The sequence below is a fragment of the Ctenocephalides felis genome, unplaced genomic scaffold, assembly GCF_003426905.1.
Source record: "Ctenocephalides felis isolate EL2017-DRISC unplaced genomic scaffold, ASM342690v1 CF-g0.4_SCAFFOLD_01886, whole genome shotgun sequence".
NCBI classification, from domain to species: domain Eukaryota; kingdom Metazoa; phylum Arthropoda; class Insecta; order Siphonaptera; family Pulicidae; genus Ctenocephalides; species Ctenocephalides felis.
Window position 1 is genome coordinate 118,608,844 of NW_020538040.1, and position 18,717 is coordinate 118,627,560.

Sequence of the window (18,717 nt, forward strand, 5' to 3'; positions counted from 1 at the left end):
ATGGGAATTCGAAGTTGTGATATATGGCAAAAGAACTAAGAATTTTGAGACCTTTCTAATGATGTATAATACTTTATATGTTTTCTTTAGAGAAATATCGAATCGTGAGGAGTATTGCTCCAACCTAGCCGCACTTTGCATTTTGACAAGTTAACAACTACACAGATTGCTTTATACTATCTAAACCGTAAAAGATACGAAAAAACTTTGTTCGTACGAAAGATGCAGAATAAAATTACGAATAAAATGGTATATAAATGGTTAGGTTTGTTCATATAATTTTCTCTAGATTTTCCGATTTTTCCGAATTTTCACGACGGCAACTCGCCTGTAGGCCACACCGTGGGAGTTCGAAGTTGTGATATATGGAAAAGAACTAAGAATTTTGAGACCTTCTAATGATGTATAATACTTTATATGTTTTCTTTAGAGAAATATCGCATCGTGAGGAGTATCTCCAACCTAGGCGCACTTTGCATTTTGACAAGTTAACACTACACAGATTGCTTTAATACTATCTAAACCGTAAAAGATACGAAAAAACTTTTGTTCGTACGAAAGATGCAGAATAAAATTACGAATAAAATGATGTATAACTCGATATATGTCATAATATTTTTTCATGAGATTTTTCAATTTTTCCTTTAAATTAAAATTGTTTAAAATTTTTCGCTGACTTAAATTCATTTGCGGGTTATGCTTTTTTTTACAATATTGTTTCAAATGATGTAAAAAGTTAAATTAGCGAGGTGCCTCAATATGCAAAAAATTGGCCCACCCTAATATATATATATATATATATGGGTCATTTTTTTACAAACCGAACACCAATTAACCTTGACATTTTAGAATTGTCTGAAAATTTGTTTACAGATACAATTCATAAAATCATTTGACACCTATTTCAGGATTTTGCTTTAAAATTTTTTTTAAAGAAAATATTTACGATTGAAATTTGGATAATTTGCTCAATTTTGATGGTCTTCCTCTGCATTAATCTTAATATCTCCAGTTGTGATGAAAAGATCAGTATGATTTTTTTATTGTACTCATTTTGAATTCAACTTTCAGTTAATTGAAAAAAAAATTGTTTTTCCACCAATAAAAGCAGTCTATTGTTAACATAGGATTTACATACCCTTTCACCAACTTGAATCGATTGAAAAAAAAACTTAATTTTTCTTTTACTCTCTACTACAAAATCTCTTTATATGATGTTGGAGGTGCAGTTATATCCGAAGATATTAAATATTTTTGAGCGCTAGCCGCGGTATCCACTCTGCATTCGTTAGGGAACTCATACGCCTGTACTCATTTATCAATTTCGAGTGCGGCATCTTTTTCCGTTTTTTGTTTCAAAAATAGTTTGCAAGTTTTTTAAGGAAAAAATGGATATATAATCGAAAATATAGTCAAAGGTTGTGAAGATTTTATAGAAAATGCTCATATATAAAATAATGTTAAATGAATGATATGGAGTAGGTTTCATTTTGTTGAAAAAATAAATAGAAAAGTGTGCGAAAAAATAATTAATTTATTACATAATATAAAGTCAATAATAAATACACAATTTAAATCACAACTTTAACTAGTTGAACAACAGTTGATTCGCTGTCTTTCTGCGAAGAAAAGTTCTTGGCACGCACTTTATTTCCTTAAACAGGTATAATACAATTAAATTTTAAGGTTCCTTTTACTGTAAGCACATTATTATATCTTGTTTTTAGTTTTTGATTTGCTACAATATATTCTTCATTTGTTACATATTTATAAGAAATGCTAGAAAGGGATTCAGTTGCCCATTTAAATAATTGTTCTGGCGTTTGGATTGGATTTAATGTTCTTTGAAGACTAGCTCTGGCAACTAGTCTTTTCAAAGTTCCACCAATTCCATCGCAAGCGCCCTTACCGTGGGATGTTGGAAAAAAATGCCACTCGGCAACAAGACTAAAATCTTTTTCGTGGTAAGTAAGATTCACATTTTTTTTGTTTTCAATCCGCATCCGACCCATCAGAAAAGTATATGATTTTTTTAGTTTGTTTCAATTTGTTGTCAGTGCTTGAGAATTCTACCAAATGTTGTTGAAATACATGGACCGCTATAGTGTCGTGGTGCAGACATTCTGAAATTACTTACTGTAACTTACCGTCATTATTTTTACAGACTACGATGCACTCACTCTGTTTTAGTTCTTCTTTTTTCTTCATCATAAATTCGTTTTGTTTTTTTACAAGAAATGAATGTACCAGTAACTTTCCTAAACTGGTCTGCAACTTTTGTAAAAACTTATCAATTGGAGATATCATTAATTGTAATGTAGATCTGTCAACATTGGTCCACTGCCTGTATCTAATTTCTTCAATGTAGTTTTCGTCAAAAATATTTTCTAATTCACTGATCAAATTTTCTGAACCAGGACACTTGGAGCATTTCCCAAAATAACAATTATCTGTGGGTTCTACACAAGTCATAGTTTTCAAACAGTCATGATAGGATTTCAATAGATTATTTATGTGGGCAGTAAAATTTTTCATATTAGATCCTCTACCAACAATTTAATAGAATTCATACGGCCTGCAGCGCTGCAAGTTCTCACATGTTTCATTACGTCGCGCGCTCAAAAATATTTAATATCTTTGGATCTAACTGCGCCTCCAACATCATATAAAGAGATTTTGTAGTAGAGAGTAAAAGAAAAATTATGTTGTTTATTTCAATCGATTCGAGTTGGGGAAAGGAAATGTAAATCCTATGTTAACAATAGACTGCTTTAATTGTTAAAAAATTGCAAAAACAATTTTTGTTTCAATTAACTGAAAGTTGAATTCAAAATGAGTACAATAAAAAAAATCATACTGATCTCTTCACCGCAACTGGAGATATTAAGATTAATGCAGAAGCAGACCATCAAAATTGAGCAAATTATCCAAATTTCAATCGTAAATATTTTTTTTTTTTAATTTTTTTAAAGCAAAATCCTGAAATACGTGTCAAATGATTTTATGAATAGTATCTGTAAAAAAATTTTCAGACAATTCTAAAATGTCATATATTTTTTGCCTGAAATCCGTACGATTTGTAAAATCGTATATATAACACTACTGTACTCACTGAAAATCATCTTCTGCCAGTGACAATGCATCATCAGAATCAAGACTGCAATATTGTACATCAAACCGAACAACGCCGCTGACATTTGAAATTATGTTGATGGCTTCCTGATTCGAAGACTATAAAAAAATAAATTTTAAACATAATTCAATGACTAATACATAACAATAACTTCGTTGCACATGTGTCATTTAAAGTCTAAAACTGTCATTTAAAGAAAAAACATAATTTTTCTTTTATGTGTATATAAAAACTAACCTTTTTAACTCCCCGTAGGATGAGTTTTAGTAATCGCAAAAAATAAAAAAATAAGATTTTTATATATCTTTACGCTTCAACCGTTTCTGAACATTTTGGCATACCGTAGAAAAAATCGATGGGGGCATCAAATCATCAGATATTTTATGGATATTTCAATAATAAGAATAAATTTTATTTACATTTCTATAAGTTCCGTTCCAATGTTTATCCGCTAGACTGCAACGAGGCGCTCACGCGCTTAGATATTGCGTTTCAAAGCTGCTAACGTATTGCGATTGCTTTGAAAAAAAGTTCAAAATTTCCAAAGTATTTATTTCAAACCAAGAAAAAATTCAAAAATCATTCAAATTAATTTTAAAAGGGTCAGTTTTTCTTCAAAAATTTTCGAATTCTAAAACATCTACTTTTTTTTAACTTTGAATTCTAAAAAAATTCGAATCTTTTTTAAAAAATTAATTTTTGATACAAGAAGTTACAGCAATTTGCCTCAAAGCACGATGCCATGCACCACTAGTTTTTATATAAAGATAGATAAATAATAAAAAAATGAATATAAATACCTGCAGAAGATCAATATCGTTCACTTTAAGAATAGTATCTCCAATGAAAAAAGCACCAGATTCAAAAGCAACACCACTGGGATTCAGATCCGAAATTATAATTGGAAGACCATGTTCACGTCCGCCCTAAAAGTAATATTAAAAATTAGTTTATCTTTAAAAACATATCAATTCAAATAATTAGTAAATTTAAAATAATATGGTTTTTATATAACATATTTTGTATTTTATACATTCAAGTGTATATATATACTAGCCGACCCGGCACGTGTTGTTTAACAAAGTAAGGTATTTTATGTGTATAAGAATGTGTTGTATGCGTGCTACAGACGTTTTGATGTAACATAAAAAACAATGAAAAATCAAACTTTATTTATTTAATGAGTTATATTATATTAGTTAGGACAAAAAAAGTGATTTTTTGTAATTCTTTCTGAAAACAACTATTCAATCTATTGATTCTAACATTTATTCGCATAGAAAAGCATAGAAAAGCAGTTATATTTTAAATATAATTGCAAGCAAAAATATTTATTTAAAAAAAAGATATAGCATATCTCCAAAAGAATCTCTCTAGATAAGGTGACCACCTTATCTCTGAATAAAATGATCTAAAATTTAAAAACTAAAGAAATTTCATTAAAGATAAATCAAGTAATTAATCGAAGGAATAAGCAAAATAATATTTTGTGACAAAATGGCGTCTTCTTAAAAAAAAAACTAGTTTTTGACGAAATATTGACCTTAAATTGTTTATAACAAATGAAAGTATATATCGTATCGGTAAAATCTACGATTAATTACTAAAAATGTATTTAAGAAGCTCGTGTTAAAATTTGGGACTAATCGGTTTAGCCGTTTTGGAGTTATGTTGGTCACCGGCATTAAAAACACCATTTCGCGAAAAACGCGTTTAAAAATGTTTTATTCAACCCACATGAAGTCGTCTATTTCAGGACCATATAAGAGACCCTCCCTAAGTAATTTTTTTTTAAATAACCGCACTACGGGCCAGTACTGGCGTTCTGTAGTGACTGCTGGCCGATACTGGGCACCCCCAAATTTTCCCGCAGTGGTGTACTTTGAGCATTTGACAATAGTTTTAATGTAAATATACAAAAATAAATTGAATAAAGCGCTCGTATGGACTGAATATAAATAATCACATATTTATTAATTATATGTATATATATATATATATATATATATTGAATGGTAGAATCTTGGATTTGTGTATATTTTGTAGAGTTTCGAACAAGAATCCAAAAATAATACAAAATAAAAAAACAAGAAAAGTTTTTAATAAACAATTTCTTTATTTAATTATTTGTTTACTGTCAACGTTTCGGAACTAGGTACGTTCCATCTTCAGGACATCTGTCAAGAAACATGATCTTGATGAGATTTAAGCAAACAATATGTTTAGGAATAGAAAATAGATTTTTCTTAAATAATAAATTAATTGTAACAAATAATAATGTACAGCAATATGATAATATGATCAAAATGAAAATGATAAAAATAAATGAGTGGATTATCAGAACAGGATATTAAAAATGATAAAATTGAATTAATTACCTGTATGTTTGAATATACGTTAGCACTTTTTCACTAAACAAGAATTTTTAACAAACAATGAATTTGTGAGTTATTTTTCCGCCGAATAGTTAACTTTTGTAAATCAAAATTACTAAAAGTGTTGTCTTTTTTAAAATTATTATTTGAAAACACAAATAATATTGTTCTCTAGATATTGTGCGATTGGCTTTTGAAAATTAACTAAATTGAATTTGGTGTGTCATTTGTAACACGTGTGAACACTTGAAACGAGAACTGTGAGATTGTATGTGTGTGTTTTTTTCATGTTAGGGTGTAAATACTTAAATTATTGAACTTAATTTACACCCTAACATGAAGAAAACACACACATACAATCTCACAGTTCTCGTTTCAAGTGTTCACACGTGTTACAAATGACACACCAAATTCAATTTAGTTAATTTTCAAAAGCCAATCGCACAACATCTAGAGAACAATATTATTTGTGTTTTCAAATAATAATTTAAAAAAAGACAACACTTTTAGTAATTTTGATTTACAAAAGTTAACTATTCGGCGGAAAAATAACTCACAAATTCATTGTTTGTTAAAAATTCTTGTTTAGTGAAAAAGTGCTAACGTATATTCAAACATACAGGTAATTAATTCAATTTTATCATTAATCTTTTCTTAAAAAATTTTTTCCATAACGTTCATCAAAAATTTCTATCATTTTTAATATCCTGTTCTGATAATCCACTCATTTATTTTTATCATTTTCATTTTGATCATATTATCATATTGCTGTACATTATTATTTGTTACAATTAATTTATTATTTAAGAAAAATCTATTTTCTATTCCTAAACATATTGTTTGCTTAAATCTCATCAAGATCATGTTTCTTGACACATGTCCTGAAGATGGAACGTACCTAGTTCCGAAACGTTGACAGTAAACAAATAATTAAATAAAGAAATTGTTTATTAAAACCTTTTCTTGTTTTTTTATTTTGTATTATTTTTGGATTCTTGTTCGAAACTCTACAAAATATATATATATATATATATATAATTATATATATATATATATATATATATATATATATATGTTAGAGAAGTTAGTTTTGATGTTGAGAAATATGAGTAAGTTCTTCAAGGGCAATCAAATAAAAGGCAAAGATTTAGAAGTTAATCTTTAATTTTTCCAAACGTTTCGACATAGTATTTTATGTCATCATCAGTGGATCTACAGAATGAATATTGAAAAATTAATATAAACTAGGGAAAAATTGACAGAAATTGGAAAAAGAACTATAGATATAAGTAATATAATTATAACAATAACAAATACACTTAACAGCTAGATAAACAAGAGAAATAAAAAGTAAAAAGAAATATATACAAACATACAAAAGCGTAATATATATATACATAAATATACACACAAACAAACATGTATATATGATATACATGTACAAACACGTGCACATATACATATATACATACGAATAATACGTATATATAAATATATACATACGGACGTGTACATATGTATATATATACATATATACATACATATACATACACATATACATATATACATACATACATATATATACACATATACATATATATATATATATATATATATATATAATATATATAAAATTAAAATGCAATGATTGTGATTCCATTTACATAGGTGAAACTGGACAAAATTTAATAAAAAGACTAAAACAACATGATAATAACTCTAAAAACCCACGACAAAATCAAACTATGATAACAGAACATATAAAAAATTTTAAACATTCTTTTGACTTTTATAACGCTAGTATACTTTATCACGAACGGAACATTATTCAGAGAAGATTTGCTGAATCTTGTCTAATCAGCATTTCTAAATCTTGTGTTAATAAACGCCATGATGCCTCCTTACTCTGTGAAAATTATCAGGTGATACTTAATAATATTTCCAAATTTGTTTCCTCTTAACCTGCATAATTCCGAACCTGTAAACCTACCCTTACGCGGTCCGATCCCGAACTTAGATTCTTAGCCTCTCACCCATACTTCGAAACACCGATTGTAAAAAACCCGCCAACTATTCCCTCAAACGGTCTCTTCAAATAATTTTTAAACACATGTTACTACAGCCTCGGGCTCGGTCACATAAACTACGTTCTCTGTGCAAAATATATTATATATTTCACAAATATTTTGCTATGCTCTGTTCAACAAAATAATAATAAAAAAAACAAGTTAGTGTATATATAATAGTGCAAAATTATGTGCCTTGCGCTAGCTACTGATGTAAGACCATATTTATGTAAGTTAGCTTCGTTGTCTATATATATGTATGTGTCTGTATTGCATATGTATGTATATGTATATATATATATATATATATATATATATATATATATATGTATGTATATGTGTATATATGTGTATGTATGTATATATGTATATGTGTATGTATATGTATGTATATAGGTATATATATACATATGTACATGTCCGTATGTATATGTTTATATATACGTATTATTCGTATGTATATATGTATATGTGCACGTGTTTGTACATGTATATCATATATACATGTTTGTTTGTGTGTATATTTATGTATATATATTACGCTTTTGTATGTTTGTATATATTTCTTTTTACTTTTCATTTCTCTTGTTTATCTAGCTGTTAAGTATATTTGTTATTGTTATAATTATATTACTTATATCTATAGTTCTTTTTCGAATTTCTGTCAATTTTTCCCTAGTTTATATTAATTTTTCAATATTCATTCTGTAGATCCACTGATGATGACATAAAATACTATGTCGAAACGTTTGGAAACATTAAAGATTAACTTCTAAATCTTTGCCTTTTATTTGATGTATGCCCTTGAAGAACTTACTCATATATATATATATATATATATATATAATAATATATATATATATATATATATAATATATATATATATATCTTATATATGAAATTCTTCTGTAACAATGTAAGTTTCATTAATCCTCCTAAACTATAATTCGGATTTTCATGAAATATAGTTAGATTGTAGAAATAAATGGAAAAAATTACAAAAAACCGCTTATCATTGTTTGACCTTTAAAATATTTAAGGCATGGTTTGACATTAAAAACAAATGACAACTGTCATTTGCCAAACATTTCTATTCACTTATAGGCTAAGGCAATATTAAAATATAATAAATTCATGATTAAAAATAAAGAAAATGTAATGTCTACCTTATTATTGCCAAAAAAGAAGCTGAGATGTGCTAAAAATTAAAATAATATAAGATTTAGTATAAGATACAGTCAACATCTGACAGATGATGCAGTCTGCGCATGCGTCTCGCGCATAAAACTTAGCCTACAATTCACTTTGACTGATTATTATTTTTTAACTTTTAAATGCAGTCGTGTTTTGCCTAAACAATTATTTAAAAGTTTCATTGTGTCTAAAATTCATATGTTTGGCATTGGATACGAAATATTTACTCAAGACAATGGAGCATTTTGGGTCTGAATATTTTTAATGTGCTTCAATTTGCAAGAAATTTTGGAATTAGGTTCATCTTACTCTCAAGTTTAAAAATAAAAATAATTTAGGATCATTTGCCACTTCCCGGGGGGATGACATCTCTTTTCAGTGGTTCAATTGTATCTCTTTCAAACTAACGTCGGTTATCGATAAAAGAACTAATTAGAATAGAAAAATGCTTAATAATGTTTTCCAAAAAAGAAATTACTTTTCAAGTTACTGGCTACTGAAAATTTGTTGTTTTTTGCGTTTTTCATCGTTTTTTGCAATTATTTCTAAAAATATACATTTAAACGAAAATCATGTAATGAACAAAATTATATCAATCAAAATCCTAATAAATCGGTGTTCTATAAATTGTTCTAGGAACAATATTAGGCTAGATATAGGGTTTTATAGTAGTCAAAATAAGTTTTAAAATTAGTACTTCTGCGTGTAAGATGAGTGAGCTATCATGCAGATAAAAGACGCATACAATATTTTTTTCGTTTAAAGCAAATAGTTTTTGAGTGCCATTTCCACCAAAATTAAAAATAATCGTATTCCCTCTGGAATCAACTTGGTTTAAGAGATTTTGACGGGTTCTAGAAAATACCATAACTTTAGTGCAAAGGATTTCCAAAATGCTCATCATTTCATGAAAAAAAATCTGTTTAAAAAAATAAAAAATACGAATAAAGGTATATAAATGAAAATTCAAGGTCTTTTACTGACCAATTATTGCTTTTTATTATTTTTCTGTTACACAAATATTGATAGTGTACAACCAGAGTGTCTTTCGAGTCCTTCAATCCGTTGCCATTTCAAAATAAGAGAAATTACGGTAAAATTTATGATAGAGAAAGTTGTAGCTCATTTAATTACCTTTAAAATAGTGTATTGCAAGTATTGATAAAATCAGAATTAAAAGAGTTATAATTCAATTAATTCGGTGGGTGGTGACGGAGTGCAAATTGTTTTTACTTCTGAACTTAAGATTAAGATTAGCCTATTTCCGACACACGGTTTTTTCCTCTCCATTTACTACAATTTTGTTGATCGTAGGTTGAATAGAGCACATGTGAACAGGATTTGACAAATTAATTCACTTCAAATATAAACTTAAGTAATAATGTATATAAATTTATTAGTGAGAAAAATGTAATTTAGATATAAAAATTACTAAAAGCCAGTTGAAATATGGTACAAATATATAAAAATTATAAGCAACATTTTTGAAGCCATTATTTTGGGTAGAAAAAACCAGTGTGATATTGTACCTTTACCGGGAATCCTATTTATTAATTCTTTATGGATTTGTTATACCCTTTAAAAGACTTCAATTTTCAACACGTGTAAAAAATGCTATAAATCACAAAGGCAGGCGATGATTTTTTGTGTGATACATTTGGAAATTCAATGTTTTAGTCGTGAATAAACAAAAAATCATTCATTTTTATATCCACACCTACAAGTATGACTAAAAAATTGTATAACCCTTGACATTAAAATAAATTGGGCTATTGGAAATAAATTTGTGGTTTAAATTGTTTAATTTTTATTATATAATTTTATTGAACATATTTCAATATTTGTTAAAGGGATAATTAAAGTGTTAACTGTGGGAATTGAGAATCATCATTTTATTTTAAGCAGTTCTACAGTCACTCATTTATTGATGTAAATAGTAATTCGAAAAACAATAATTATTAATTTTAACTGAACGGTAAATATTAGTACAGGATATTGAAAAAATGCAGAATTGGGTACAGGACAACGTCTGTCGGGTCATCTAGTATATATATATATATATATATATATATATATATATATATATCTTTACACGGTTACAAACTTAAAAAATAAATCCTTTTTCGTAATTCACAAATGTGCAAACCATAAATTAATATTACCGCCCGGCCGAAGGATCTGACATCTGATTCCGTGACAAAAATTCATTACAGATAGTTACTATTACGAGCTACAGTGAACGCGCCCTGGCATGTCTCCAATGAAACAATTCATCGAGACCTAAACATCAAATATATTCAGGAAGTTATCAAGGAGAAAAGTACAAAATATCATCAAAAGAGCGCATACCAACACTCTAATAATAGATCTACTGAAACAAGTACCAACGAGAAGATTAAAAAGAAAGTGGCCGCAAGATTTAATGAATTAACTATCAATATATTTATGTAAGGAAATTCCCCACTGGGGAAATTTCTAAAAACCCTGTACCCGTTAGCAAATAACCTCATTGAACCCAAGGTTCAGATTGGTTATAAGAAATAAATTAAAAAAAAAAAAAAAGTAGTTACTATGATAATTGAACACAAGTTACTTAAATTTAACACTTTCCACTCGGGAGCCTGACTACTCGACGGTGCGCAGCGCTCGGTATATTATAGTGCTATACATAGCTCTCAACTCGGAATTTTTTTTTTGTATCGGATTTTTTTAAAATGTGGTAATATAGCTTTGAAATATCGTTAGTATAATGAAAAAGAAAATTTGAAAAAAATTAAAAAATATGATACAAACCATGTTATTGTTTAAAAAATCGTTTTTTACACAGATGTTTATAAAAATTAATTGATAAAAATTATATCAAATATATTCTGAATAAAAACTACATAAAAAAATTAAAAAAAACAATATTCTTGGAGAGTAGACACGGTTATCGTGCCCATATTAACCCTCCGTCGGGCGCAGTCCAATGTACAGAATCGGGCGCAGTGTATCTGACAGATACAGATTATAAATATATTGACAGGAGGCTTATAGTTTTATATATTTTTATTTAATTTGCGCTTTTACAATGCTGAATATGTATATTATGTGTAAACAAAAACAAAATATATATTAGATCAATATTATTTTTATAATATAGCAAAATATAAAAATCCGTACATGCACTCAAAATGCTAGACGCACAAACCTTACTTTTTCTGAAATGAATAATTTAATTAATTATATTTGGTATACTACCAATGAAATGCGTATGATAATTTATAATAATAGTTTATTAACAGTTTATGTACAGAGATATCTTATCGCGACAACTACCCGGGACCGACTGCCTGTTGAGCAATCTATACGCGCCATCCGGCACGACCCCTACGACGGCGACGTTGCCATACGCCTACAGTACTCCCCCTCTAGTGACGAAGTTCACGAAAATCCGGCCTGCCAAAAATCCGGAAACCGAACTCGCCGTCCTCGTCTTATTGAAGAGTTTGGTTGTGCAACTGGCTCAGGCTCTGTCGGGCTCAACGGCTGAGATCTGCTGTTGTTGTCAGATTCTCGCTGGATTGTTTGCGGAATCTCATTAGACTGCGACGGAACGGATTCAGCATTTTCTTCTGGCGCTAGTGTGTATGCTGGCTTCAAACGGTCGATAGATATGGTGATATCTTTGCCACGCATACATACCACAAAAGACTTTGCTCATCTGGACTTTACCTCAAAGGGACCTTCATATGTGTTCTGCAGAGTCTCTTTGGGCCGTCGTTTCGAACGAAAACGCTCTCCGCAGTCGCTAAATCTTTAAAGACAAATGTTCTCTTCTGGCCATGTCGCGTTCCATTGATGGGGCATATCTTTTGCATGTGGTCACGCAGGTTATTTACAAAGTTTCTTTCGCCGTAATCACTCGTCGGTGTTACGTGTAGCATTGGTCCAGGCAATCGCAAGGCTTCGCCATATACCATTTCCGCAACAGTAGCTTGCAAATCCTCTTTCCATGCTGCACGAATTCCTAACATAACCGTCGGTAATATTTCTGTCCATCTTTCACTGCTATGGCATCTGATAGCTGCTTTGAGCTGGCGGTGGATCTTTCAACGATCCCATTGGCTTCGGGATGGTATGCCGTAGTCTTGTAATGACTCGTGCCAAGCAGCTGATTCAATTCACTGAATATTCGTGACTCGAACTGCCTTCCTGGTCCGACGTTAGCCGCAGCGGTATACCAAATCTTGCAATCCAATTGGAATAGAAGGCTCGCGCTACGGTGGAAGCTTCTTGGTCTCTAATTGGAATTGCTTCCGGCAATCTCGAAAATCTGTCGACGCATGTCAGGCAATACCGATATCCTTCTGACAATGGCATTATCACTATATCGATATGCACGTGCTCAAATCTACCCGATGGAAGTTCAAATTGTCCAGTTGGGGTTTGCACGTGCCTACTGACTTTTGCACGCTGACATGCGACGCAACATCGAGCCCACTCGCGGCAATCCCGTTTGATGTACGGCCACACATATCTTTGTGTAACTAGCTTAATCATAGCATTCATACCAGGGTGTGACAATCCGTGTAAGCTATCAAACACCGCCCGCCGTAACTTTCTTGGAACATACGGTCTAGCTGTTCGCGTAGAGATGTCGCACAAGACTGACACGTCTTGGTCCTCAAATCGAATAAGTTTCAGTTTGAGCGACGTGTTGTTTTCGGTGCGCAACTTAGCTATTTCTTCATCTATTCTCTGCTCCGCTGCTAATAACTTCATATCTATTCCGGCACTTCTTAGAGACTCCACCCGCGATAATGCGTCGGCGACAACATTTTTCTCTCCTGACATATGACGTATATCGGTCGAAAATTGGGCGATGAAGTCTAAATATCGGAATTGACGAGGCGAACACTGACTATCCTTTTTGACAAATGCGAACACTATTGGTTTATGGTCAGTAAAAATGGTAAAAGTTCTTGCCTCAACCATGTGACGAAAGTATTTCACCGCTTCATACACTGCGAGTAGTTCACGATCGTAAGTTGCGTATTTTCGTTCAGTTGTGCTCAGTTTTCGCGAAAAGAATGCCAAGGGTTGCCAGCTGTTAGCGACCTGCTGCTGTAATGAGGCTCCAATGGAATGTCCTGAAGCGTCGCAGAAAATAGCTAAATGAGCATTAGCGTGTGGGTGGGATAGTAGTGCTGCTTGAGCCAGACTCTTTTTACACGCATCAAACGCAGCTGACGTATGCGCTGTCCACTCTACCGGGGTTTTGCTTTTCGGATCTCCACGCAGAAACTCATTTAACGGTGCTTGAATTTGAGCGGCATTTGGTATGAACCTTCTATAAAAGTTTAGCATGCCCAAAAACCGCCTCAGCTCTTGCATTGTCGCTGGCTTTGTGAATATCCTAATAGCTTCAACCTTCTCTGGCAAGGGGCGAGTACCCTCAGCCGAAACTTCATATCCCAAAAACTTCACACTTGTTTGGCCAAACACACATTTAGCTGGGTTTATTACCACTCCAAATTCCAGAAGTTTACCAAACAGTGTCTCTAGGTGCGCCATATGTTCTTCCTCGGACGACGAAGCTACAAGAATGTCATCGATGTAGGCGTAACAAAAATCTAACCCTTGCAACACCTCATCGATAAATCTCTGGAATGTTTGCGCGGCGTTGCGCAATCCAAACGTCATGTACGGAAATTCATATAGTCCAAACGGTGTTGTAATAGCGGTTTTTGCAATATCTTCTTCCGCCACCGGAATTTGGTTAAACGCTTTCACCAAGTCTATAGTCGAGAATATAGTTTTTCCGTCTAAGGCTTGGGCGAAATCATAAATATGGCGTACTGGATATTTGTCAGGCTTCGTTCGCGCATTCAAACCTCTATAATCGCCACATGGACGCCACTCATCACACCCTTTTGGAACCATATGTAGCGGGGCTGCCCAACAACTTTTCGATGGTCGAGCCGTTCCTAATTTCAGCATAGCTTCAAACTCCTTTCTAGCAGCCAGTAGTCTGTCCGGAGCTAATCTCCGCGGTTTTTGAACCACCGGCGGTCCAGGACTTGTTTCTATATGGTGCTGCATCGCGTGCTTGCGTAACCTAACAGCGCCGTCTGGTCGTGTTAAACCAGGAAACTTTTCAAGCAACTTATGGTACGCCGTTGAACCCGTTGCCACCTTTATAGTCGCTATTGATCCCGCTGCAATATCCGCCTGCGCCGTTAATCCTGTCATAGCATCCGTTATTTGACGATTTTTCACATCCACAATCAAACCGTAGTAAGCGAGAAAATCTACACCAATTATTGGTTGCGTAACGTCTGCTATAATGAAGTTCCATGACAGGTCGCGACGTAGCCCAAGATCAACCACCATTGCCACCGTACCATAGGTTGCAATCGTCGTATTATTTGCGGCGGCTAGCTGGTATGCAATCCTCTTCCTATTTGGATTGCATAATAATGAGCGCGGAAACGCTGAAACATCCGACCCCGTATCAATCAGGTATGACACCTGACTCTTTCTGTTACTTAGGCAAACACGGCGGCTTATCTGTCTCTCTGGGTAAATCGTTTGCCGCTAATAACGATGGCCCACGGAGTTTTCCGAACGCATGTCGCACGGCGATCGACGTCTCGTTGCATTCCGACCGAACCGTCGATGATATTCGCAAAGCGTTCGTACGCGCTCTTCCGAACCTGACCGAGTGCTTGCGGGCGTACGCGACCTGCGCCTACGGTGAAGGGATGAACCGTCTCGTCGGTCCTCTACCTGCTTTCTCAAGTCAGAAATCTCGGCTCGCATGTTCCGCAATTCTGACGCGATGTTGCCGTAAAAATCGTCGTGCGCTGATGTGCTTGCAATCGCCATTGTTGTTGCACCCGATGCTGACTCTAATTCCATAATTCTGTCGGCGGCTTTTGCATTCAAATCTATGTCACTGTTTTCCCGTATAGATATTAATGCTTACACATGCGTAGGCAATCGCGACGACCACATTAAGTTCAGCATTTCTTTTGAAACAGCTGAACCGCTAATGAGCGTAGGTGCCGTAAAAACTGTGATGGAGTTCTATCACCCATTTCCTGACCTTCCAACAACTGGCGTAGCTTTGTTTCCTCGAAATGCCATACCGTTTCAACAATTCCTTTTTCAACGCACTATATGGATTATCTTTAGGGGGTTTCAGAATTATATTGCGAACTTCTGACGCATACCGCGGGTCCAACTTACTAACGACCGTATGAAATTTTGAACTTTCATCCTTCACATTAGCCTGCACAAACACACTTTCCGCTAAAGCAAACCACAACTCTGGGTCCTGCTCGTAAAAATGTGGCAAATTTACGTTATCGCGGGGCACTACTACTGGCGTACTCATGTTTTCCACTGCACTTAACTTTTTCGCACGAGAGTTCATTTAAAAATAACACACACACACACACTAAATCACGTCGAGGTCACCACTTTGGTATACTACCAATGAAATGCGTATGATAATTTATAATAATAGTTTATTAACAGTTTATGTACAGAGATATCTTATCGCGACAACTACCCGGAACCGACTGCCTGTTGAGCAATCTATACGCGCCATCCGGCACGACCCTTACGACGGCGACGTTTGCCATACGCCTACATATATGAAAACAATTGTCAGATTCTGTTGGAATGTTTATACAAAGACTATATAAACAATTGGGACAGTAAAAACTTAGTGTTTTTTGTCATTTTGTACGTCAAATAGAATTTGGCTTAGTGCATTTTTTTTAAACAAAATTGCTACTAGCAAAATATGCGAAGTTCAAAGATAATCTAATATGGACGAATAAATAGTAGACATAAAATAACGAGGCTACTGAGATATGGAGATCTCGATGACATCAAATTATGGAGAAACATGCTAAAATGTTGGCCCTGTATCTGTCAGATCGGCTGCGCCCGACGGAGGGTTAAGAAAAACCCCAACAATATCGTCATTTTTTTATTACACGTGTGGGAACCATCTAAATACGAGGTTGGACAACTGATGGCGCCACAAGTTTATGCCTCAACTGCAATTGTCACCGCTTGTGGGACCCGCCTACGTAGCACCAGATGTCACCACGATAAACCCTATAGACATCCCCACTCCTTGGCGCTTAGAGTATTTAACGCATAGCGCAACACTGAGAAATCCTCTTTTTCACTTCAACCATCAAGGAGTCAACAAGTACTGACTTGGGACCACGGACAAGTAGCCAGCCGAAAGAAGCAATACTAAGTTCTAATTTCAATGTAAATATTAGATATATAATAAATAATATTATATTTAATATTTGAATTATTTGAGTGGAATATATGTGGAACGATACCCACATAATTGGTGACCCCGACGTGATATTCTGATCTGAAGATGGAAAAATCAGGTAAGAATTCTGATAAAACGCCTTCCAAGACACCGAAGGGTTCGGCATCTGAACCTGCCTCAAATCATGTATCCACAAACGACACAATTAACCGGTTGCAGTAAAAATACCACCGTTCTGGAACAATAGCCGGACCTATGGTTTGCGCAAGTCGAAGCGCAGTTCGAAATTGCTTCAATAACAAACGAAAACACAAATTTTTTTTATGTAGTCGCCCACCTGGAAGAGAAGAACGCACGCGAAGTGGAGGACGTGATTCGTGAGCCACCAGCAGAGAATCCCTATTCTTATTTAAAAGAAGTCCTCGTAAGCAGACTATGTGCATCAGAAGAGACTAGGATCAAACAGCTACTTTCGGAGGAAGAATTAGGGGATCGCAGTCCATCACAATTTTTGCGACATCTTCGCTCCTTGGCCGGTCACACAAAAATAGGTGAAACAATATTCAAATCTTTATGGATACAACGGCTGCCTGCATTCGTTCGCGGCATTTTACAAATCCAAAGTGACCTACCTTTAGATAAATTGGCAATCACAGCGGACAAAATTCTAGAAGCTCAACCGTTGGTCCCGCATGTAGACTCAACAAAGCAGACGCACCACAATCAATCTACCGACATCCACTACTAAAACACCCTGGAGGAATTAACAAAACAGGTACAAAATTTGCAAGAACAAATTCGACGTTTAGGTAGATCAAGATCGAGAAGCAGCGAACGACAAGAAACCACGAAATGCTGGTATCATCAGCAATTTGGAAAAAGGCGAAAAAATGTCAAAACCATGTACGTGGAAACATATAGCAGAATACGCAGCACAAAAAAACGAGGAAACCGATCATAGTGGCGACACTGATCATCAATCCGCTAAAGGTCGCCTTTTTGTTTTTGATTAGAACAATAACATTAAATTTCTTGTAGATACCGGTTCAGAGGTTTCATGCTACCCCAGTAGAGCCTTCAGTAAATGCAACAAATCAGAGTATGAACTACAAGCTGCCAATGGTACCCCAATTCGAACGTACGGACCAAAGAATTTGCGTCTTAATCTCGGGCTGCGGAGGCTATTTGACTGGAAATTCATTATCGCAGACGTGGAACACACCAATAATAGGTTCGGATTTCTTAGCATTTTTTGGGCTTCTACCAGACTGCCGAAATAAACGCCTAGTCGATGGAAGAACCGGGTTACACACCGCGTGTGTAACTCATACATCACACCAAGAAAGCGTTAAAACACTCATACACAAGGATCCGACAATTCAGAAACTACTATCAGAATTTCCAAATCTAATCAAACCATCTGGCACACAGCGTCAACCACTCCACAGCACAAGACATTCCATTATCACAACGCCAGGCCCACCTGTAACATGCCGTCCACGTCGTCTAGCACCAGACCGATACCAGATTGCCAAGGATGAATTTGAATCAATGCTGCAAGAAGGCACAGCACGTCGATCAAAAAGTCCTTGGTCTTCCCCATTACACCTGGTCAAAAAGAGAGATGGAGGGTGGCGACCGTGCGGCGACTATCGCGCA

The 18,717-nt window shown here is 33.9% G+C and overlaps 1 protein-coding gene across 1 annotated transcript in view; it reads right to left on the reverse strand.

Annotated features, from left to right (window-relative positions):
- The window catches only part of LOC113375804, a 220,980-nt gene that overhangs the window by 65,014 nt on the left and 137,249 nt on the right, over positions 1-18,717 (reverse strand). The window contains exons 6-7 of the mRNA XM_026615750.1: positions 3,934-4,059; positions 3,113-3,231 (exon numbers count right to left, since the gene is read on the reverse strand). Of these exons, the coding sequence (XP_026471535.1) occupies positions 3,113-3,231; positions 3,934-4,059 (245 nt within the window). The remainder of the gene's footprint in view (positions 1-3,112; positions 3,232-3,933; positions 4,060-18,717) is intronic.